The 23,741-nt window shown below is 33.2% G+C and overlaps 1 protein-coding gene across 2 annotated transcripts in view; it reads right to left on the reverse strand.

Annotated features, from left to right (window-relative positions):
* Positions 1-23,741, reverse strand: part of LOC140435666 (SET domain-containing protein SmydA-8-like) — a 47,772-nt gene that overhangs the window by 18,056 nt on the left and 5,975 nt on the right. Inside the window, exons 4-5 of one of the 2 annotated variants that reach the window (XM_072524387.1) lie at positions 17,319-17,647; positions 14,471-14,758 (exon numbers count right to left, since the gene is read on the reverse strand). In XM_072524387.1, the coding sequence (XP_072380488.1) occupies positions 14,649-14,758; positions 17,319-17,647 (439 nt within the window). In that variant the 3' untranslated portion in view covers positions 14,471-14,648. Of the gene's footprint in view, positions 1-14,470; positions 14,759-17,318; positions 17,648-23,741 lie in introns of those variants that run through there. The other variant, XM_072524386.1, reaches the window with a different exon arrangement.

Below are 23,741 nucleotides of genomic sequence, written 5' to 3' on the forward strand. Positions count from 1 at the left end.
GAGAGTGTTTTAAAATGCACATGCCTCAAGGGCGATGTGTGAGAAGGAACTGATAAAATACTACTTGATGCGTAAAAGTGAAGATTACCCCTCTTGTATTTAGGTGTGAAAACTATTTAAGAGGCTGTGGCGCCAATGAGTCGGGTATCCCGAGCAAACTTGATGAAATGACTATTTTACTTATTCTACACTAAGAAAAGTCTAAGGAATTATATTTTTATTTTATATTTTAAAAACAATTTGTTCATTTCTGGAACATAGACTGCCCGCGTTGAAGTATTTACTTCAAAACGAAAGAAAGAGTGATTTGAGAAAGTAAGCAAACTTAACTTAAATGTAATTTAAGAAATAACTATTCCTAAACTAGAGTAATACATATAAATGTGACAAAATTTAAATAACCACTTGGGGCGATTCTGAAGTTGATTAAGGTAATTAATTTTCCAGCGTTTGGCAAATGATTGCTGAATCTTCATGTAGTTTTGCCAAATTGTCAATTTATTGTTAGGTATTTCCGTCACTATCTCTTCAGGAAATGACGTAATTGGTTTTCCTATTAGGAAATGTCCTGGAGACAATGTGTTAAAGTCATTTGGATCATTTGACATAGCAAATACTGCTTCTATTTGTGCGAGAACTGTGCTAAAGGCTTCAAAAGTTAAAGTGGTATTACCTAAAAGCCTTAAAATGTGATATTTGGCACTTTTTATGGCTGCCTCCCAAATTCCACCATGATGCGGAGAATGGGCTACAATAAATTTCCATTGGATTTCAGAAGAGGAGAGAAAATTGAATATGGACTCAGAGGTTTCCTTTTGTTTAAGAAATAGTGCAACTTCCCTCAACTGATTTCTAGCTCCTAGAAAATTAGTGGCGTTATCTGAGTAGATAATTTGTGGACAGCCTCTCCTACTGATGAATCTTTTTAAAGCAAGTAAGAAACTTTCGGTAGAGAGACCTGTGACTAATTCGATGTGCACTGCACGAGTAACCATACATACGAACAACGCTTTGTAGGATATTTATATAATTTTTATAAGAAATGGACCACCAAAGTCTAGACCAACATTGGTAAATGGAGGGGAGAAACATGAACGTTCCCGTGGTAAATCAGCCATTAACTGTGTGGCTGTCTTTGCTTTAAATTTAAAACAATCGTGACATTTATTAATTATTCTTTTAGTTTCTTTAAGACCATTTAGACACCAATATCTTAAACGAAAATTGGAAAGAGTATTTTGAGGGCCTGAATGACATAATCTTATATGTTCTCTATGCAGCATTAATTTTACTATGTGATTATGAGAGGGTAGAAGTAATGGGTACTTCTGTTCATATGGGACGTCTGAGTACCTTAGACGACCACCTACACGAATCATTTGCTGATTATCTATGAATGGGTTGACTTTTAAAATTGTCCTATTTGACATTATCTCCTTATTTTCAAAACAAGAAAATTCTCGAAAAAAGTGTGCCTTTTGCAAAAGTTTTATTATTAAATTTTCAGCATTTTTTAATTCTGAAACAGAGAAGGGTCCAACATATTTTTCATTTGGAAACTTGAAATTGTGAATGTACCTGAGAATAAGTGTGATACTGCGTTGTAGTTTTGAGAAGTTTGAAAATTTGAGAGATAAATTTTCAATGAAACTTATTGGGCTTTCTTGTGCTAGATGAACTATTTTCTTTTCCTCGGGTATTTTACTTACATTTGGTTTTGAATCATAAGAAGTTAAATCTAAGTCATAATTAAGTAGAAATGAGGGACCCTGAAAATGAATTTAAACAAAACAAAAGTCATGCACTCCGAAGACACCGTGACAATAATAAACGATAAAGTTATAGAAAAAGTTGAAGAATATATATACTTAGGACAAAAAATAATACTAAATAGGGAAATTCAAACTGAAGAAATAAAAAGAAGAAGAAAGTTAGCTTGGGCAGCATTCGGTAAACTGAACTATATACTCAGAAATCAACAAATTCAATTACATCTTAGATCTAAAGTTTTTGATGCATGCATTATTCCGATATTAACTTATGCGGCACAAACATGGACAATCACAAAAAAGAATATGAATATACTTAGAGTCACTCAACACTCGATGGAAAGAGCAATGCTAGGTATATCACTTAAGGACAAGAAAACAAACACATGGATAAGACACAAAACCAAAGTCACCGATGTGGTGCAAAAATCATTAAAGTTGAAATGGGAATACGCTGGACATGTAGCTAGGAGCGATCTAAACAAATGGCACAGATCAATTTTAACCTGGAGACCATACCAACACAAAAGACCCAGAGGCAAACCTCCTATGAGATGGACAGATGATCTGAAAAGGACTGCCGGGAAAAATTGGCTACAAAAAGTAGCGTACAATAAAAAACAATGGAAAGGAAGACTTGAAGAGGCTTATGTTCAGATGTGGACGTGAATGGCTAGACGAAGAAGAAGAAGAAGAAGAAGAAGAGGGACCTTGAAACCAAAATTTTGAGTTTAGAAGTTCAGGAGCAGACATGCCTCTTGACGCAATATCTGCGGGGTTTTGTTTTGACTTTATATATCGCCACTTAAATTGTGGGTTTCCTTGTATTTCAGAAACTCTATTTGCAACAAACTGTGACCATCTCGAGCTATGTGAGCCTAACCAAGCAAGTACGATTTCTGAGTCCGTCCAGCAGTTTATTGAGTCTATTTGAGTTAATTTATTATTTAGAATTTCCACTATTCTTTTAGTGAGTTTGCTGCATAAAACAGCACCCATAAGTTCTAACTTAGGTAAAGTTAATGTTTTTATTGGAGCTACCCTACTTTTAGAGGTGATGAGTGTGGAAGAGACATTTCTTGAGCTATAAGTAACTCTAATATATATATGCAGCTGGCGTATGCCTTTTAACTAGCGTCGGAAAATGCGTGTATTTGTATACTACATATATAATTTTCAATAAAAAAAGGTCTGTGAATTTTTAAATGTTTTAGTGCTGAAATATGTTTGAGAAAATTTAACCATTCATTTAAGAGTGTAGAGTCTAAACTTTCATTCCACTGAATTTTTGAAAGCCAAATTTTTTGTATTATTATTTTTGCAGTTACTATTACAGGATTAATTAATCCCTTGGGGTCGAAAAAACTTGCGATTATCTAGAGCACTTGTCTCTTAGTGTAGGAATCTTTTATTTCGATTTCTGGTACTGAAATAGAGAAACTATCTAATTTAGAGTCCCAACAAAGACCTAATATTTTATTGGAATGATTTTCTGGAGATATAACATACGTAGAGTCAGTTGAAAATTGTGAAATATTTTCTAAAAATTGTGGTGAATTTGAACACCATTTGTGAAGAGATATGCCTGCCGTAGCAGTGTAGTGATTTGCTCATGCGCAAGTGTGAGTGTTTCAATACTATTTGTACCATATAATATGTCATCAATATAGCAAAAATTAATGAGCATGTCATAAGCGAGAGGATATTTTTCCTTATGCATGTTTGCGAGTTCAATTAAACATCGTGTGCTAAGGAAGGTAGCTGGTTTCGTTCCATAGGTAACCGTTTCCAATTGTATACATTTTAACGGCTCTGAGGGAGAGTTGCGCCACAAAATATTTAATAAGAAAGTTTGGTTGGGGTTAATTCTGATTTGTCTAAACATGTTTTTTATATCAGATGTGAACACATACTTAAAGAGTCTAAAATTGACTAAAGTGTCAAATAGTTCTGGTTGTGTGGTATAACCCTTTAACATAATATCATTAAGGCTAAAACCAGAAGTGGTTTTCATGGATGCGTCAAAAACTACGCGCAAACGAGTTGTGAGAGAAGTGTCTTTTTCTACACTGTGGTGAGGCAAGAAATATTTGTTTTCTGAGTGTACAAAATTAAACCTTTCTCGAGAGTTTGTGTCTTTAAATAAGTTACACTGATATATTTTATGACCAGTTTGTTTACAAAATATGCAATTTTCATAGCTAGATTTATTATTATTTATAGTGGAAATATGAGCAGTTTTTTGAGTGACTTTATTATTAAACTTTGACTGAGTTTCAGTGTAATTAAGTTTCTCTAAAACATCACATCTTTTTTCTAGAAATTCAAAAAATTGTTTGAGTGTTGGAACATTCTTAGAACCTACTTCATATTCAAAAGCCTTGTGAGAAGCAAAATCTATTTTTTCTAAAAATATTTCTATTAAAAGGAGGTCCCAATGTTCAATTGGAACTTCGAGATTACTAAGAGCTTGAAGCGTTTGCTTCGTATGTACAAGAAAATCTCTTAGTACCTGAGGAGTGCATTTAACTAGAGATTGAGACCTTAACAGCTTTTTTATAAGAGTACTAATCACTCGTGATTTGTCATCATATCTTTCTTTTAAGGTTTTTATAGCTATAGCAAAATTTGCATCTACTACTTCGATACTGCTAATTAAGTTTAAAGGTTCTCCTTTGAGGAAGGATTTTAAATATATAAACTTTTGTACATTATTTAAACTTGAGTTGTTTGTGATCAGAGTTTCAAATAGTTGAAAGAATTCATTGAATTCTGAGAAATTTCCGGTAAAGGTTTTCATGCTAATTTCAGGCAGCCTCGCACTGGAAACAGCATTATTATTTGAGCTAGGTACTTGAGTGTGTTGAAGTATTTTTCTTCAACATTTGCTCGATCAGCTGATTGTTGGTCGCTGTCATCAGTCTGTTCGATTTCTAATTAAATTTGTTCATATTGTGTGAAAAAATTAAAAAGTTTTTCTTTCCTATTTTCAAAATCAAGTATTTCGTTTTCTGTGTCTTTATTGGCTATAAACCATTCTGAGAAACGTGTAATTGATGCTTTAAGTGATTTGTGCTTTTTCTTTAAAGCTTCCATTTTTTATTTAAAGTGAATTTATTTGCAAATATATACTGAACGAGAAATAAGAGTGAATGATTTTGTTTAGTGTAAATGTCTTTTTCAACTAAGACGCGATTTTAATTTTAATAGAGTATTTTTACTAGAGTGATAAAACAAATATTTTTCTTGAGAGCGGGCTGTGAGACAATCTGTATAATAAATAATTGTCAGCTATCTTTAGCGATGTTGCAGTTTCGCAACGGTGTATAAACATTTATTAAATATTACAGACTTTATGGTAGTTTTGATTCTCCCCGTATATCAAGATTCCATGTACAAGGGTGCATCTGTGTTAAAAACTACATATTACGAGACGGGCCATCTGCAAAATGACATAGATGTGTATTTGAGATAAGAATAGTAAGAGTCGAGTTTTATCTCTCAAACCACACACATGTGTGTGCGTTTGGGTTAAGAGTACCTTAAGACACTTTGCATCGGTCCTTTGACCGAGGAAGTCGGTTTGATGCAGACAAGTTGCATGAATTTTGTGGTTCCTGGTGTACGTCGATGAAGACGTTGGTAATAGCGGTTGGTGCTGTGATTTATGGGGTAAGCTACAATACACCATAATTTTGTTGCTGCATATATCAAGTACGTTTACTTGGTATATAGATGTCATATTTGCTTCGAACTTTTATCTGTTGTGCCGCGATCGCGATTGAACTTGATTGAGAACATTTCATTACCTTTATGCAGATTTGTATATTTTTTATATTATAATAATTTCACTATTCTTTTTGTATATATATCACAGTGTTGTGTATTTTATTACCTAATATTAACTCATAATGTGTATTATGAGTATACTTTTGCATTGAGTTTAATAATTTGTTTTTATATGACATATATATTCATATTTTTTTATTTGTTGTATATTATTTCTATCTATAACGTGGTATATATATACAATCGACAGTTTTGTTTTGTTTATGGTTCTCTTTTTGTGTGTAAGTTTGTACTACATATATTCTTCTTCTTTTAAGTTTATATTCTTCTTTATTTATAATTGTAGGTATATTGGGTTATGTATATTTATGATTGCTTTTACTTCGTGTTAAAATAGAGTTTTATACAGTCCACTTGTTTTCATTTCTTTTATTTTAATATACATACCCAATCCGAAAGGGGGCAACCAGCGAGTTCTAGATTGAACAGAATATCTTCTCTCCCCCTTCAGGATGACCAAAATTGTTATATTGAGGTCATCGTATGTGCAGAACGCAACATAAAATGTTGCAGTTTCGCAACGGTGTATAAACATTTATTAAATATTACAGACTTTATGGTAGTTTTGATTCTCCCCGTATATCAAGATTCCATGTACAAGGGTGCATCTGTGTTAAAAACTACATATTACGAGACGGGCCATCTGCAAAATGACATAGATGTGTATTTGAGATAAGAATAGTAAGAGTCGAGTTTTATCTCTCAAACCACACACATGTGTGTGCGTTTGGGTTAAGAGTACCTTAAGACACTTTGCATCGGTCCTTTGACCGAGGAAGTCGGTTTGATGCAGACAAGTTGCATGAATTTTGTGGTTCCTGGTGTACGTCGATGAAGACGTTGGTAATAGCGGTTGGTGCTGTGATTTATGGGGTAAGCTACAATACACCATAATTTTGTTGCTGCATATATCAAGTACGTTTACTTGGTATATAGATGTCATATTTGCTTCGAACTTTTATCTGTTGTGCCGCGATCGTGATTGAACTTGATTGAGAACATTTCATTACCTTTATGTAGATTTGTATATTTTTTATATTATAATAATTTCACTATTCTTTTTGTATATATATCACAGTGTTGTGTATTTTATTACCTAATATTAACTCATAATGTGTATTATGAGTATACTTTTGCATTGAGTTTAATAATTTGTTTTTATATGACATATATATTCATATTTTTTATTTGTTGTATATTATTTCTATCTATAACGTGGTATATATATACCATCGACAGTTTTGTTTTGTTTATGGTTCTCTTTTTGTGTGTAAGTTTGTACTACATATATTCTTCTTCTTTTAAGTTTATATTCTTCTTTATTTATAATTGTAGGTATATTGGGTTATGTATATTTATGATTGCTTTTACTTCGTGTTAAAATAGACTTTTATACAGTCCACTTGTTTTCATTTCTTTTATTTTAATATACATACCCAATCCAAAAGGGGGCAACCAGCGTGTTCTAGATTGAACAAAATATCTTCTCTCCCCCTTCAGGATGACCCCAATTGTTATATTGAGGTCATCGTATGTGCAGAACGCAACATAATGGTCCTTCGAGCCGGATTTTCTTCTTCTTTTTCTGTTTTTTTGTTTGTTTAGGGTTCTCTGATAGTAGATACCTTTTTTCCATGTTCTTTTTCATGTGTAGTTGCGGTTTCCTTATGGTAGGAGCCTTGTTGGTTATGATAACCAGTTAATATGTCGTTGCTTACGGTTTCCTTATGGTAGGGACCTTATCAATTATGATAACCATTTTATTTGACTTGCTCACGGGTTCCTTATGGTAGGAGCCTAGTTGGTTGTGATAACTATTTGTTGGGGTATTTCTTTTATACTGAAAAGATACCCAGTCGTCTGCCGAAAGACGATACCTAGTCTGCTGAAAGACTATTTCTTTGTCAAGGTTCTCTTATGCTAGAGACCTTATTGCGGTTATCACAACCATAGTATAGTCGGGTATTTCTTTTATCTGAAAAGATACCCAGTCTGCCGAAAGACATTTTACTTTTTAAATTGTACAAGGTTTATTTACTGTATACCTTTTTGCGGTTATCATAACTATATAGTCAGGTATTTCTTTTATGTAAAAAGATACCTACTCGTCTGCCGAAAGACGATACTTAGTCTGCCGAAAGACTATTTCTTCTTTACATTCTTTGTTCCAGGTGCTCTTCTGACAGAGACCTTCTTTTCGTGGTTGTTATAACCATTTATTGTATATTTCTTTTCTACGAAAAGATACCTAGTCTGCCGAAAGACTATTTCTTTTTACATTGCTTTCTCGAGGTTTTCTTCTGACAGAGGCCTTTTTTGCGGTTGTTATACCCATTTACATTACGGTATATCTTTTATACTAAAAGATATCCAGTTATCTGCAGAAAAACGATTTTGTACTTTACATTAATTAATTTTCAAGGTGCTCTTTTTACAGAGACCTTTTTAAGGTTTTTATAACCATTTTACATTGAGACTTCTTTTATACTAAAAGATAACTAGTCTGTCGAAAGACTATTTATTTTTTATGCACTTTATTCAAGGTGCTCTTATGGCAGAGACCTTTTTCAGGTTTTTATACCTATTTCTTACTGATTTTTTGATAGTGCTTTTAGTGGAGTATTTCTTTTGTCTAAGCATATACTCAGTCTGCCGAAAGACATTCTTACTTTTACTTGTTTAGGGTTTTCTTATGCTAGAGACCTTATTACGGTTAGTATAACCATTTACATTGGGGTATTTATTTTATGAAAAAAGATACCCAGTCTGTAGAGACATTTCTTCTTTTGTATTCGTTAGTGTTTGTGAGGTTGGAAAAAGTATTTTCGGTTATTGCAACCATTTTTTTGTTGAATTTTTCCTGATTGTTTGGACATTAGTAACAGATTGTAATCGTTTTATGTTGGGATATATCTTTTCCTTGATAAGATACCTGGTCTGTGGAGACTTGTCGTTTTTATTTTGTTTGTAGTTGTCTTATTATAGAGACCTGCTTTCGAGTAATACAAGTATCTCTTTGGTTTGTTTCTGTAACAAATCCAGGGATTTACAATTACTTTTACTCGTTCACAATCTTTTTCTTCTTTGTCTTGTCAGTTTTAAATATTAGCTGCTCCATTTTTGTCTAAACAATGGAAACCCTCAAATTCAAGAGACGGTCTGCAAAGAATGCAATTATTCGTCACTGTAATTGGATTGCAGAAAATGTTTCATTGGTCGATATTGATTATCTTTTGAAAGTTCGTCGTGAGTATTTACAGGTTGAGTATGATAAATATGAATGCGCACAGGATGCAATCGAGAACTTATTGGTAGATTCCGCTGAAGATAGCGAGGATCGAAACATTGTAGATGATTTGTTTTGTAAGGCAATGGGACTTATAATATGGGAGCCCGTCCTCTCATCCTGTACGTATTATAAAGTAGGTAGTGCATCCCATTGTTCTTCTAGGTTACATGTGGGGGAAAGACCTCCCACACTTATTTCAGATTTATGCCATCTACTCAATGTAGTTAAATCTTCTCAAAATCATATGTCAAAAGACTCATCTTTTTCAAAACCTCAACCTTCTTTCGAGACATCCACGTCTCAAACACCTCGTGTGATGGCGCCTAGTTCGTCAGGTCAGCTATCCTCGACTTTAGCTCATGTAGATACTGTCCCTAAGGCGTTACCTACGGACCTTAGCAGTATTGCATATTCCCTTCCACCTGTTGCAGTGGTAAATGATAGAGAGTCCTACAAGACTCGTGACGCTCATACAAACGCGAGTTCTTCTACGGGGCTATCCTTTAATGATTTACATCTCTCTGGGCCTCAGGTCCATTCTAATATTCAATCCTTGCCTAAGGATCTTTCTTTGCATGATCTCCATGATGAGGTGTCTGACGATGATGCTGCCGATACAGCTTCGCGGGGAGCCAACCCCGATACACTTGCTCGATCAAAATCTTGGCATTGTGAGCCAAAATTATTGTCGTCTCGTGACAGAGACAATTTTAAAGAATCTAGTAACTTAGATATTGCGACCATAATTGGGTCAAAAGTTCCTAGAGTGGCATTACACCCATCTCTAGATTTAGCATTCGGAGTACATATGTTTAAAACGTACTCCTGTCTTTCTAGTTTACGCCGAGTAAAGGCATTTGTGTTTTGTTTCATCAGAAACGTTCGTAAAAAGCAAGCTGAATTGCTTATTGTTCAAGACTTAAAAAGTCTCTCGTTTCCTCGTATATTGGAATCGTTGCCATCCGGTATTGCTAATCCGGATAATCAGTTGGATATTCCGAATTTATTTCTAGAGGAAATTATTCACCGTACGACAGTTAGCGGTATGTTGAGGAATGCTACCATTCCTTATGCTAAAAAGCATCCTTTTCTTCTTTCTTCGAACAATCTAGTTGGTTTAAAGATGTTTAAAACACACGTACAGTTGGGCCATGTAGGGCCCCAAGGTACGTCCAATTGTAGAGATCATTTCGGACTTAGTTGTTGCACATTTTATAATGTTGAGAGTCCCGTCCATCATTGTGTTACCTGTTCGAGATTTCTTTTTATTGCCATAGATTATGGGATATATTATTTGCTTAAAGCTTGCGTAGCTTTATTTGTTTATGTATTTGCGCCACGTTATATTAGAAGGTTATTTGTAGTATTTGTATTGAGTGCCGTCTCTCATCATGTGTCCGAGACATTCTGATTGTTGCCTTCTAATTATATACATCACTTTTCTTTCTTTCCTTGCTCTTTGTCATACGGTCCCGTTGGTTAACTGGTCCGTCCATGATATCCTGGGGATTCGCTTGTATAGCCACATCTCGATGGCGTCAGGTTCATGTATTGTATCCTAGGATAATAGAGGAATGCACTTCCTATTAGAGGGGAAATCTGTTTTATGTATAGTACTGATAATTGTATAATTGTAGTGATGTATATTTAGTATGTAGTTATGTATTTGTAATCTATTATCGTTCGTAAGCTCTTTTGTAAATGTATAGCTTTTCGTATCCTTGTTAGTGTGGCGTTCGTTTCGTAACCGAAGAAGTGTTTACGGTTTCGGAATTTGTACAGTGCGTCGCGAGTACAAAGTACAGTTATGTGTTATTGGCATGTATGCCAACGCGGGGAGAATGTTGCAGTTTCGCAACGGTGTATAAACATTTATTAAATATTACAGACTTTATGGTAGTTTTGATTCTCCCCGTATATCAAGATTCCATGTACAAGGGTGCATCTGTGTTAAAAACTACATATTACGAGACGGGCCATCTGCAAAATGACATAGATGTGTATTTGAGATAAGAATAGTAAGAGTCGAGTTTTATCTCTCAAACCACACACATGTGTGTGCGTTTGGGTTAAGAGTACCTTAAGACACTTTGCATCGGTCCTTTGACCGAGGAAGTCGGTTTGATGCAGACAAGTTGCATGAATTTTGTGGTTCCTGGTGTACGTCGATGAAGACGTTGGTAATAGCGGTTGGTGCTGTGATTTATGGGGTAAGCTACAATACACCATAATTTTGTTGCTGCATATATCAAGTACGTTTACTTGGTATATAGATGTCATATTTGCTTCGAACTTTTATCTGTTGTGCCGCGATCGTGATTGAACTTGATTGAGAACATTTCATTACCTTTATGTAGATTTGTATATTTTTTATATTATAATAATTTCACTATTCTTTTTGTATATATATCACAGTGTTGTGTATTTTATTACCTAATATTAACTCATAATGTGTATTATGAGTATACTTTTGCATTGAGTTTAATAATTTGTTTTTATATGACATATATATTCATATTTTTTATTTGTTGTATATTATTTCTATCTATAACGTGGTATATATATACCATCGACAGTTTTGTCTTGTTTATGGTTCTCTTTTTGTGTGTAAGTTTGTACTACATATATTCTTCTTCTTTTAAGTTTATATTCTTCTTTATTTATAATTGTAGGTATATTGGGTTATGTATATTTATGATTGCTTTTACTTCGTGTTAAAATAGAGTTTTATACAGTCCACTTGTTTTCATTTCTTTTATTTTAATATACATACCCAATCCAAAAGGGGGCAACCAGCGTGTTCTAGATTGAACAAAATATCTTCTCTCCCCCTTCAGGATGACCCCAATTCTTATATTGAGGTCATCGTATGTGCAGAACGCAACAAGCGATATTGAGAAGAAAGATCTGTTGTCAAATCAAAGCCATTAGTTAATATAAATATTAATAAACAAATAAAAGTCGAGACAAATATCTACCAATATAAATTATGTGCATGCAGTAACTATAGAAAATATAAAAAGAGTTTTAACCTCACCAAATGTTTTTCAAGTATCCAATTTAATTACTGCTGTCGCTTACCAACACATAACGCACTTTTCACAAAACACACGTGTCTAATCTTCAACGAAGGTCAACTTGTGCAATCTTTCTTCTAGGGACGAGAAACCATTATTCTTTCTTCCTGTTGCTCTCCGGCGCGTGTAATCCTTTTCTTTCTTCAGTCCTGTTTCATCAAATAATCTGTGCTCGATAGGACCACGAAATGAGTGGGGAGCCTTGTAACTGGCTCCCTACATAAGAGGGTTGGAAATCTTTTGATTCCAAGCCTTACTTCAAAGGACTTGTGAATGGATGTATCTCCATAGGTTTGGTTCTTCAGTGACCGTTGAAGAATAAGGATTGTTAATGTGAACAAATATAGCTTCAGAGAAGTAAAATCACTTTTAATTTATCGACTTATAATTAACTATTTTTAGAGTAGAGAAGCCTCAACACGGCCGTAGCTGACTGTACAATATCAAATAATTCTTTCTTTATCACACGTAAAAGAGAAAACCGTATTTATGAGAAAAATACCCGATTTCGGCGTAGAGAAATATTTTATACATGACTTGAGAGTGTTTTAAAATGCACATGCCTCAAGGGCGATGTGTGAGAAGGAACTGATAAAATACTACTTGATGCGTAAAAGTGAAGATTACCCCTCTTGTATTTAGGTGTGAAAACTATTTAAGAGGCTGTGGCGCCAATGAGTCGGGTACCCCGAGCAAACTTGATGAAATGACTATTTTACTTATTCTACACTAAGGAAAGTCTAAAGAATTATATTTTTATTTTATATTTTAAAAACAATATGTTCATTTCTGGAACACAATTGAAATAGGAAAAATTTAAATAATTTACCTTAAATGATATTTTATAAGGCTTCAAGCTAACTGCAGAGTGCCTGATGACTTTAGCTTTTATATTATAACTTTTACTATTACTGTTTTTAAATATTTGCTCTTTCACGTGAAGAACTTGATTTGCCAGTACTAGATTTTTCCCTTTCTTTTCCGTTTGTGGTTGAAAAGATATATATTATGATCAATTGTGAGAAACCCAGTTTTTAATACTACATTTATTTTGTACATAAACTAAAAAAATATAATTAAAAAATTAATTAATTATAATTGTCAATTTCGCATGTATTTAACAATGTCAAACATGTCATATATTTAACCTGAAAATTGGTAGGTCCAAAACTGTCAGATGAAGGCGGTAGGTGTCGCGTCAGTCACGCACGGAACGAATATCATCATATTAAAAAACATAGCTTTAATTTGATTTAAAAAACATGTATATACGTCATAAGCAGCGTATTTTATTTAAAAAATAAATGAACGAAATTTTTGTTAAAAAGTTAATTAATTACCATCAATTTAATTAAAACTATCAACGCCACTTTTTGATTCGCAACCTGTTATTAATGTATTCTCCTAATATATATAATATATAACGTTTTGAGCGGTTCTTGACGTACTGGGGCATCATAATTAACACCTTCTCGTGCTTCTATGAAGAGTTTGTATCACTAATTTATTTTTTTTTTTGCTCAAAGTTGGCTTATTAAATTCTGTAGTCAATATTTTTAAGTTCGATGCACTTAAAAGCATTTAATTTTACTTTCAGCACACTTTATATACGTCAAACATAAACTAAAAATGTAAAATGGCTGATAATTTCAACATACGTTGATGAAATATATAATATTTGCTTAAGCGCTTCCTAGGTTTAAATTCGAAAATTTTTCAACCGAATTTTTTTGAGCGACGTGAAATTAACTATCTCGAATTCTCCTGCACACTCTCATGGACAGCGATGATGTTTTCTGAGGATAATCTTGCATTTCGTCTACTTACTGGTGTTGGTTTATTGTTTGCTCAACTAGTGGATTCAAATTTATCCACCACAGTAAGAATATTCCTCAACCATTTTGACAAAACAATTTTATCATTTGCACATGTTATATCCATCCATGGTAATTTGGTCCATGCTTCAAGAGCATGGACGAAGAAATAGCTTCAACAATATGACCGCTACCAACTGTCAAAATTTGGAAGTCACTATTGGAAGACCATGTTTAATGATCACATATGTACCAATGTAAAAAAAATATAAATTTAAAATTACATGCACATAGTTCTCAAAATTGGGAGTGTCAACTATTTTAACAAAGCTCGTGTACCTACTTCATATCCAACACGTTGTGTGCAGATGTCCGGTCATAAGAGTTATACTTTGAATTGAAACTTATTTATTAATAAAAATGTGTATAATCAATGGCATACATGCGCGCCGTCCGCACATTGGTGAAGGCACCATGTGGCTCACATGTATGCCATCCGTACAGAAAAAGATTTAGTATTAAAAAACAATACTTTACATTAAATATCTTGGAAAAGAGTACGGAAAAATTGATGGCAGTATGGCTGTTCTGGAAACTGTTCTAGAAATAGAGAAGAAGAAGAAGATCAATAATGAAAGACATGAAAGAATGATCTTCTTATTGTTCTTCTTCTCTATTTCTAGAACAGTTTATCTCATATTTTCAACATTTAAATGTCATTACACTTCTCATAAAATTTTCTCAATATTTATTTATAACATTACACCAAATAATGGATAATTTCCTCGCCATTCAAATTCTCTTAGACCATGAAGGATTTTATATCCAATCATATAATTTTATTTCACATTTATACTTTGTCTTGATACACCTTCACATCAGGAATCATTAAGTGTCCCCCAATTTTCTTTCTTTCATTCAATCTTTCATTCAATTTACTGTCTTTTAGCATCAATAATCCTAGAACACATTAATTTTCAATTAAATTTAAATAATCTTTGTTTTACAACAATAATTACAATTCAAAATTCCCCTTCCGCATGTACAACCAATCCTGCAGTTAATCATGAAATTTCCAATACAATTCTTTTGACTTATGCATCATTAACTTTACCTGATTCAAATACAATTAGTTATAATGACACTACAGGATATTAAAATCCCTACCAGTTATCTATAAGATAAATTTCTTTTTCAGATTTAGTTATTCAACCACTTAACTGATTCTTAATTCACTTTCTCTAATAATCACATTTGAATTTCTGTTTTTTTTTAATTAGCTTCTAATTTTACTGATGAATTTAATTTTATTGTCAATTCATAAAATATAAACAAATAGGTATAAATAATAATATAAATAATAGCTACTGTCTCAATTTTAATAAACTAATTAATATTATAGAATTCAACATATGAGTCCTTGAGCTGGTTTACTTTTTAAAAAATGTACAATCAATCTTGTTCCGAATGTCATTGTCACTGTAAACAGCCAATTGTCAATTCCGACCTTAGAGTAGGGAATTCTACTTATCTACTTGACGAGTAGAATTCCCTACTTTAAGATTCTGACATATCAAATTAGTTGGTAACCTCAAAACCATCGACTCAAAACCAAATCACTGTTTAGTTTTGAGGTTAATATGCAAGTACTACAAAGTAAGTAATTAACCACATGTTTTCATATAATAATAAAAAAAAGTACCTTACGTTTTTATTAATTTAGTGGGATTACTTGCTTTTAAGTACACTGAAGATGGACTGATTAGCCCGAAAATGTCTTGAACTTAATCCTTTTTGATTTTTAAATTTACTTTTTAATTAAATATACCAATTACAACGTTATAATTATTTTCATTCCATGTTATTCCCACAATACGGCAAAGCTATGCGAACATCACCAAGTGTCAACGAATGGATGGCAACGAATTTATAAGGAAATGACTAATATATAAAATAAGTAAAAATAATATTTTTTCAATTAAATATAAATTAAATTAAAATATATGAAATTTATTTGAAACTTGGGACAAAAAACTACGCAATGTTACTACAAGAAAATATGCCCGAATATAAGAAGAATATTTATATAAACAAAGCGTTTAAAAATGCCGAAAACAACAAAACAGCCGGACCTGGGAACATAAAAATGGAAGTGTTGAAATATGGAGGGCCAAGTGTGGCATCATTTATTAGAGTGTTGTTTAATAAAATTGAAAGAGGAGAAGACAATCCAAGTGAACACCATACATGTCGTCCATATTTAAAAAAGGAAACAAGAGATCGACTAATAACTATTTATAGAGGTATCAGTGTAATGTCTTCAACTGCAATAGTCTTTCCACAGTAATAAGAGATAAAATAGAACAACACATGAATAACTACAGTGAAGAACCATCTGGATTTCGGAAAGCCAGAGATCATGCATCGATAATATATTTGTCATCAGACAAGTCATCGAGAAAAACATTTAAACACACATGACCTTCATAGATTTTAAAATAGCGCAGGTCAGTGTACCCATGCAACAACTCTGGGAAGCAATGAAAAGGATACACGTTACGAAGCAATGAAAAGGCGATAAAAGCAAAAAGTAATAAATTAATAAAACCAATCGCTTTAACAAAAGGTCTCAAACAAGTATTCGGCATACCACCTACACTTTGTAACATAGAGACCAAGCTTTAAAAAGGTAGCCTAGAAAATTCGGAGCTATGGACATACCAATATAAGGAAATATATTGCACTCACTACTTTTCACAGACAATCAGGTTAGTTTTGCACAAGAAAAACGGGACATGGAATATATGATACGAAAATAAAAAAAATACGAATAATGGGGCTTAAAGATAAATATGAGTAAGACGGAATACCTGTTTATAAAAAAAGAGGTTGCCGATCTAAACTTAAGCTTAGAAAACGTGATTATTAAAAGTTGCCAGATATTTAAGGATTTTTTAGGATCGGTAGAAATGAAAATATCTCGGGAGGCAAGCTACAAACCCACTTCATGAGACATGGAACAACACTCTCACTAAAAAAAAACAAAAAAAGAATCTTTCACAGGATCGTGGAAAACATTACCGTATACAGAGCAAAAGTGTGGCCAATGACAACAACAATATGAAATAAAATATGGCTGAATTGAATTTTTTCAGAAGATATCTTTAAATTACCAGAAGTGGCCAGAATAAGCACTGAGGAAATATGGAACCGGATGGAAGGAAGTAGAATTATCAGTAAAAAAAATAGAAAATCGAGTTCTACAAGGGTATGGTCATGTTCAAACAATGTCAGACCATAGATGGCCAAAAAGCCAGCTATAAAATGGAAAACATATATAGAGAATGCAGTAATGGAGTGAGGTCTCATGGAAGGTAACTGGGAGGATTGAAAGCTGTGGAGGGTTACAACGGTGAACTCATAATGGAGAAATACCAAAGAAGAAGAAGATAATATAAAATATTACATGCACGTAGGGAAAATGGTAGAATAAATAGATCATAGGCAAATAAAGACTTACCATTCCATAGGTAACCCTGCTTGTATCCCAAAATCCAGATCATCTTGTACTTAAGTTCGATTGCTACCTCGTTTGATTCTGGAATCAATACTGCCAATTTATGCTTAAGTAACTTATACATAATTTTAAAATCATCATCGCTAAGACCTCTTAGCACTGATGCAATAAGAGTTAACTTTTTACCTACTTCTTTGACGTTTTCCATAGAAGTACAAGTGTCACATTTCCAATGAGATGGTAGTAGGGGATTTTTTGGTAGTAAATTGCCTTTGCATGTTTTACAGTAGATGGCGTTCATGTAGGTATTAAATTCTGATGGATCTTTACATCTAAAAATATAAAAATATTTTATTGCTAATTGGCAATAAAATACTGCCATTTAGCAATAAAATATTTTATGGATAAAGTATTTTATGGCTAAAGTTTACTGTATACAATAAAAAATTTAAACATACTAAAAACCGATGAGTGCGATATCCCTTTCAACGATAAATACGTCTTCTTCCTTAGTTTTTCCATTTCAGGGGTCGCTGTTCCATAATTTTATTCACCACTTATTTCTGTCCATTTGCTTTATTTAAACGTTTCTCTCTCAAATCCTCTGTCACACAATTCTTCCATTTTCTCCTAGGTTTTTCTTTACCTATGTTTCCATCAAATTATATAACAGCTCTATCCTTCGTCCCACATAGTTCTCATTTTTACGTCTGATATCACCAAACCATTGCAGGCTTTGTTCTTGAATGCTTTTAGAAACTGTGGTCACCTCTGTTTTTTTTCTAAGCATGTCTGATCTGGTCCCTAAAAGTCTTACTCAACATCCACCGGAACATTTGCATTTTAGCTACCTCCATTTTCTTTTCCTAAACCCTCTTTACAGGATCCACTTCACTGTCGTACATCAACGCAGGTCTCATCACACTTTTGTACCTATATCTTACCTTTCAGTCTTTCTCTGATTCTCCCATTTTTGATCAGAGAGTATCCCCGCTTATTCGCTTCCAGTTAAATCAACCAACCTTAAATAATCCCGCCGAGACGGCCTTTGGTTATTAGTATTAGCGATTCTACCTATCAATGCGAATTGTTTTTAATAATTAGTAATTGTGGTATTTGTAATTAAGTGAGTTTTAAATAAATTTAGATAAATCACGGTGTCCTTCACTTACTCTCCGAATCCACAGAAAAACGTGTCATAAGTGGGATTGAGTGAAAGAAGATATTTTCAGTAATTTTTATGGTCAAAACAAGAAGCAAGACCAAGATGGAGGATTTTTAAGATATGATATCTGAAATAGAATAACATTCTAGAAGAATAGGGAGCTAAAGAGAGACGTCGTCAGGAAGACAATGATTTATTCGTGAGTATTATATCAAAAATAGAGGCCTCAAAAATGAGTAAACAAAATACAAAAAGAGAAATCGACTACTGCATTCACTTTAATTTGTATATATGTATCACTGATACTATATTAGCGTGCTTCTTTTATACTCCATTCGCTTAGCTCGGGCATATTTTGACAGATTCATTGTCGGAAACCTACAACACAACAATTCCTACTTCTCAGTATTAATAGCTTAAGTATCCTACTATTGCAGACTTCTTTCTTGAAAAAAGAAGAATTATTCTAAATAGGGGAAGTATATACTAAACCCATCAAATTTTGGGTAGTATATATTTAAAAAATATATTTTAGTTGTTATAAATTAACATAACTATTTATTATATGAGGCAGATAAATAAATATTGTTGTCGGTAATTTGCAAAGTTCTATTTTATTTACTATTTAGTTTGTTTACTATTAATATTGGCTAAGAGTACGTGTGCTTGGTTGTATAGTAATTTTCAGCCACTTTTAGTCTGTCAAAAAGTATCTAACTTCGCAAAAAAATAATTACTAAATTCACTAGACAGTTCGGACTGGGAATAGCGAACCGAGTATACTAATTATATTAATTTAATTATTAATTGAATATGATGTATTATTAATGATTTTCATTTAGATATACTTTTATTATATTATTAAATTGATTTCATTATTGACCTTTTTATTGGTAATTTCGTTTTATTATATATATTTTATAATATATGTCCTTAGATACTTTTTATCACCTATATCACCTTTATAATGGTACATATTTCCGTATAATTTGTTAATTACGTAACGATTTTTTATTTATTATTTTCCTAATTTTCGATAAATTATCCTCTCTTCCTCTATTTAAATATAAATATAACTACCCTTTATTTTATTTATTGTTTTGTTTTTATCATAAAAACCTAAATAATTGGCGCTCAATTTCTACCTTCTAATTTCAATATCTATATACAGTCCATCTAATTTACAAACCGTTGCACGTCATCGGCGTCATAGTCCGTGACGTCACATGATACCAACACGAAATATTTAGGCGGTAGGTGTGTTCCCTATATACCTACCCACAAAACCAAACAAATGATTGTCAGCAAGGAGAATATAAATGGGGCTCATCTATACATTAATGGGACGCAGATAGAGCGAGTAAAACAGTATTGCTACCTGGGAACTATTATAAACGAACAGTGGAGCAATGTACAGGAAATAAAAAGCCGCATAGGAAAGGCAAGAACGGTCTTTAACAAAATGAGCGCCATCTTCAAAAGTCACAACATATCCCTGGATACAAAAATGAGACATTTGAGATGCTATGTTTTCTCTGTGTTGTTGTACGGGGCGGAGGCATGGACGCTTACAGACACCACTATTAAAAAACTTGAAGCATTTGAGATGTGGCTTTATAGAAGAATGCTGAGAATATCATGGACAGCAAGGATCACGAACAACGAAGTTCTAGACAAAATGAAGAAGGAACCAGAGATTGTGTTTACGATCAAACGCATAAAATTGCAATATCTGGGACACGTTATGAGAAATCAGCACCGTTACTCCCTGCTGCAGTCTATATTGCAAGGTAAAGTCAATCATGGCTGCGGAATTTAAGAACATGGTTTAAGAAAACCTCAACGGAGCTGTTTCGAACCGCAGCGAGCAAGGTCATGATTGCCAATATGATTTCCAACATCCGAAACGGATAGGAACCAGAAGAAGAAGAAGGTGTGTTCTTTTTTAGAATCACTTTGCCGAGTACACTGGCATTACAGCCACTAGACATATTTTTATGAATAACATTTGTTCGGAACACACTGTAACTGTAATCGAACGAAGGTGAAATTTTGGCATAAATTGGTAACACTTATTTGACAGTTGCGGTGTTGACACTTTTTGTACTTTATTATTTTAAATTTTAAAGTGAATACCTCTTGTTTTATATTTTTACCTATTTAATAAAATCTCTTCTTTTTAGAACAAAATTAGTGTGTTTTATTTAAAAAATGTCACGTAAGAATTTAAATAGTCGTTGTAAAGAGTATAATAATAATTATGTGACCTATTTGATTTAAAATGGATTCAGGATTTTTTTATACCGGGCAACTATGTCAACTTCGATCTCTGACGTAGATAATGACGTGCAACGGTTTGTAAATTAGATGGACTGTATCTGATCTCGATTAGTTTTTATATCGATATCCCTACTACTTGTAACTACGAAAGTTTAAGTAATTTGTTCCAAAAGGCCTTTTCCGCCGCTAAAAATTACTCGAGCAAGATCTTTAAAGCATGTAGATCTATATGCTTTATGGTTTACTGAAATTTGGGTCTCGTCCTGCAATAAAAATGGAATAGCAATAAATTCATTCCACCAGGCTCGATTCCAGATCCATGGAATACAACTGATTCACCACCAGGTCCATTTCACGACCAATAATATAAAAACCCAAAGGTGTAATGAAATCGTCAATACCATCAACTTTCAATCCAGCAGCCCTACATTTAAAACAGCATGGTAAGTTAAGTGTTTCATTAGGACATTTTTCTTAAATATTAAGGCCCGCAGCCACTTTTTATCTTTATTTCTGAGTCATTTTTGTTAGGCCTTTTAGCCACTTTGTACAATACTTGCTGTAACATAGAGGCAAGTCTATGTCTTTATTAAATAAAACGCTTGTTTAAATTTTTGTGTTATCCTTTGATCTCCCTTGTGGTCGTTCTTGCTACCATTGTTTGTCTTAGGGATTAGCCGAACTACCTCTGAGAAGAGAGCTAGCCAGGGTAGTGATCTCTATGATTGTCTTTGTGGTGGTAAGTCAATCTTTGATTTCAAAATGATACAACCTACGTGGTTAGAACGTTACAAATTATATTATTGCTTTATGTCGTTAATAACTCAACAAACAAACAATATAATTCTCAAATTCCCTTGTTATTAACGTTCACATTTTCACCCGAATCTGGTTACCTGTATCCAGATAATTTATTCGCGACATGCAATGGTCAATATTGGTTCTTTTCTCAGATTTTGACTTTTTTGTATTATTATCGCTTTGTCATCTTTGTAGTTATTATCGTCAACTTTAAATAAATATTATTTATTGTAGTAGCATTACGTCGCATGTTTTAATTTTGTAGAAATTAATAAATTAGAATTAAATGTATATGTGATATTCTCTGTTTATATTTCCCTTGCTATAAATAAATTTGACCATAGTCAAATTATTGATTTTGTTTGTATGTCGTAATATACATACAAAATTCGAAAGGGGGAAAACAGCGTGTTCTAAACTGAACTTATCCCTGTTAAGGGAATAATTAAGCCTCTTATATTTGGCAGCAGGATCTCCTGGCCAGTGTACAGAAGGCAACAGCTCTTATATTAACACTTCGAGGTAAAACTGTCGAAATCCTCCAAAATATCCCAAAGGACACACGTAACGGGATTTAATAATAACAAACACAATCAGAACCCTAGACATTAAATTGTTTAGCATATATAGACTGATCAATGACAGTAAAGATAGGAAGAAGGAATTACGGGAATCACTTAAGTTAGATATCCCAGAATACACACGTGATAAATTGGTATCTTTATGTGAGGAATACTCAGATATATTCGTCCTAAGGCACGACATGCTAACATGTAACAACTTCTACGAACAAAAACTAAGAGTGAAAGACCAAACCCCAGTATACATCAAGAATTATAAGACACCGCCTGCACAAGCAGAAGAGAATACAATAGCTCAGTAGTGCTCGTACCGGAAAGGCTATAGATGGAAATAAAGCATGGAGATTATGCATAGATTTTAGACAGCTGAACAAGAAAATAGTCACAGACAAATTCCCATTACCAAGAATAGACTCAATACTAGATCAACCAGGGAGAGTAAAATGGTTTTTAGTTATAGACCTAATGTCAGGTTTTCACCAAATACCATTAGAAAAATCATCGAGGAAATGCACATCGTTTAGCACAGAGAATGGAGCATCTCAATTCACCAGATTACCTTTTGGATTAAACGTAAGCCCGAATAGCTTTTTAAGAATGATGTCAATAGATTTTTCAAGTTTATCCCCGGACAAAGCATTTCTTTACATGGACGATATAGTAGTAATAGGAATATTAGAAAAGCATCGTTTAGATAACCTAAAACAGGATAAAGACATTTGAGACATGTCTAAAGTTCAACCTAAAACTTAGCCCAGGAAAATGTCAATTTTTTAGAAGAGAAGTCACACATTTAGGACATTATCTTTCTCTGGAAGGAGTATCACCAGATAAAGCAAAATATGCAACGATTGAACAATGTACGACACCTACAACAGCGAAAGAGACAGAAAGATTTGTATACTATAGACGTTTTATTCAAATTTTGCTGAAATATGTATAGCACTAAACAGATTATAGAGGAAAGGAGTAGAAGATTTTTTAAAGTTAAAAAAAGTTTAAAGAAAAGTTTTAGTAAAGGAGAATGTAATAAACTTATAATCATCAAGGAATTACTAGCAATGTATTGAGGACTTAACCATTTCTAATGTTATTTATATGGAGCACCAACATTTTTGGTAAAAACGGATCATAAGCCATTAATACACCTATTTTCAATAAAGGAACCTACCTCAAAACTTACGAGGATCAGATTAAATCTAGAGGAATACGACTTTTAAATAGAATATATAACAGGGAAAAATAATTACACGGACATTCTTTCAAAAATAACATTGCATCAACTAAAGGACTTATACGTAGATAACACGCATATGCTAGCTACAATCCGAGCTCAATCAAGAAGAAAAATGGAAGAAACAAGACACAAGGATACAGAAAGTAAACCTATATTACAGCCGAAAGTGCACAAGCAACCAGTAAGAAGGGTACTAAATAATTTAGAGGCGCATAGACTACCAATTTGTCTTTTGGAGTAGACCGAATCTCACCAAGACTAAGCATTCCGATCAAAAACAAAATCAGGTGCAGCAAGAGCATGACCACAAGATTCAATCACTTTGATTTAAGTCAAATGTTGGCACAGCTTGATTGGCTGGC

This window comes from Diabrotica undecimpunctata, chromosome 3, assembly GCF_040954645.1.
Source record: "Diabrotica undecimpunctata isolate CICGRU chromosome 3, icDiaUnde3, whole genome shotgun sequence".
Taxonomy (NCBI): Eukaryota; Metazoa; Arthropoda; class Insecta; order Coleoptera; family Chrysomelidae; genus Diabrotica; species Diabrotica undecimpunctata.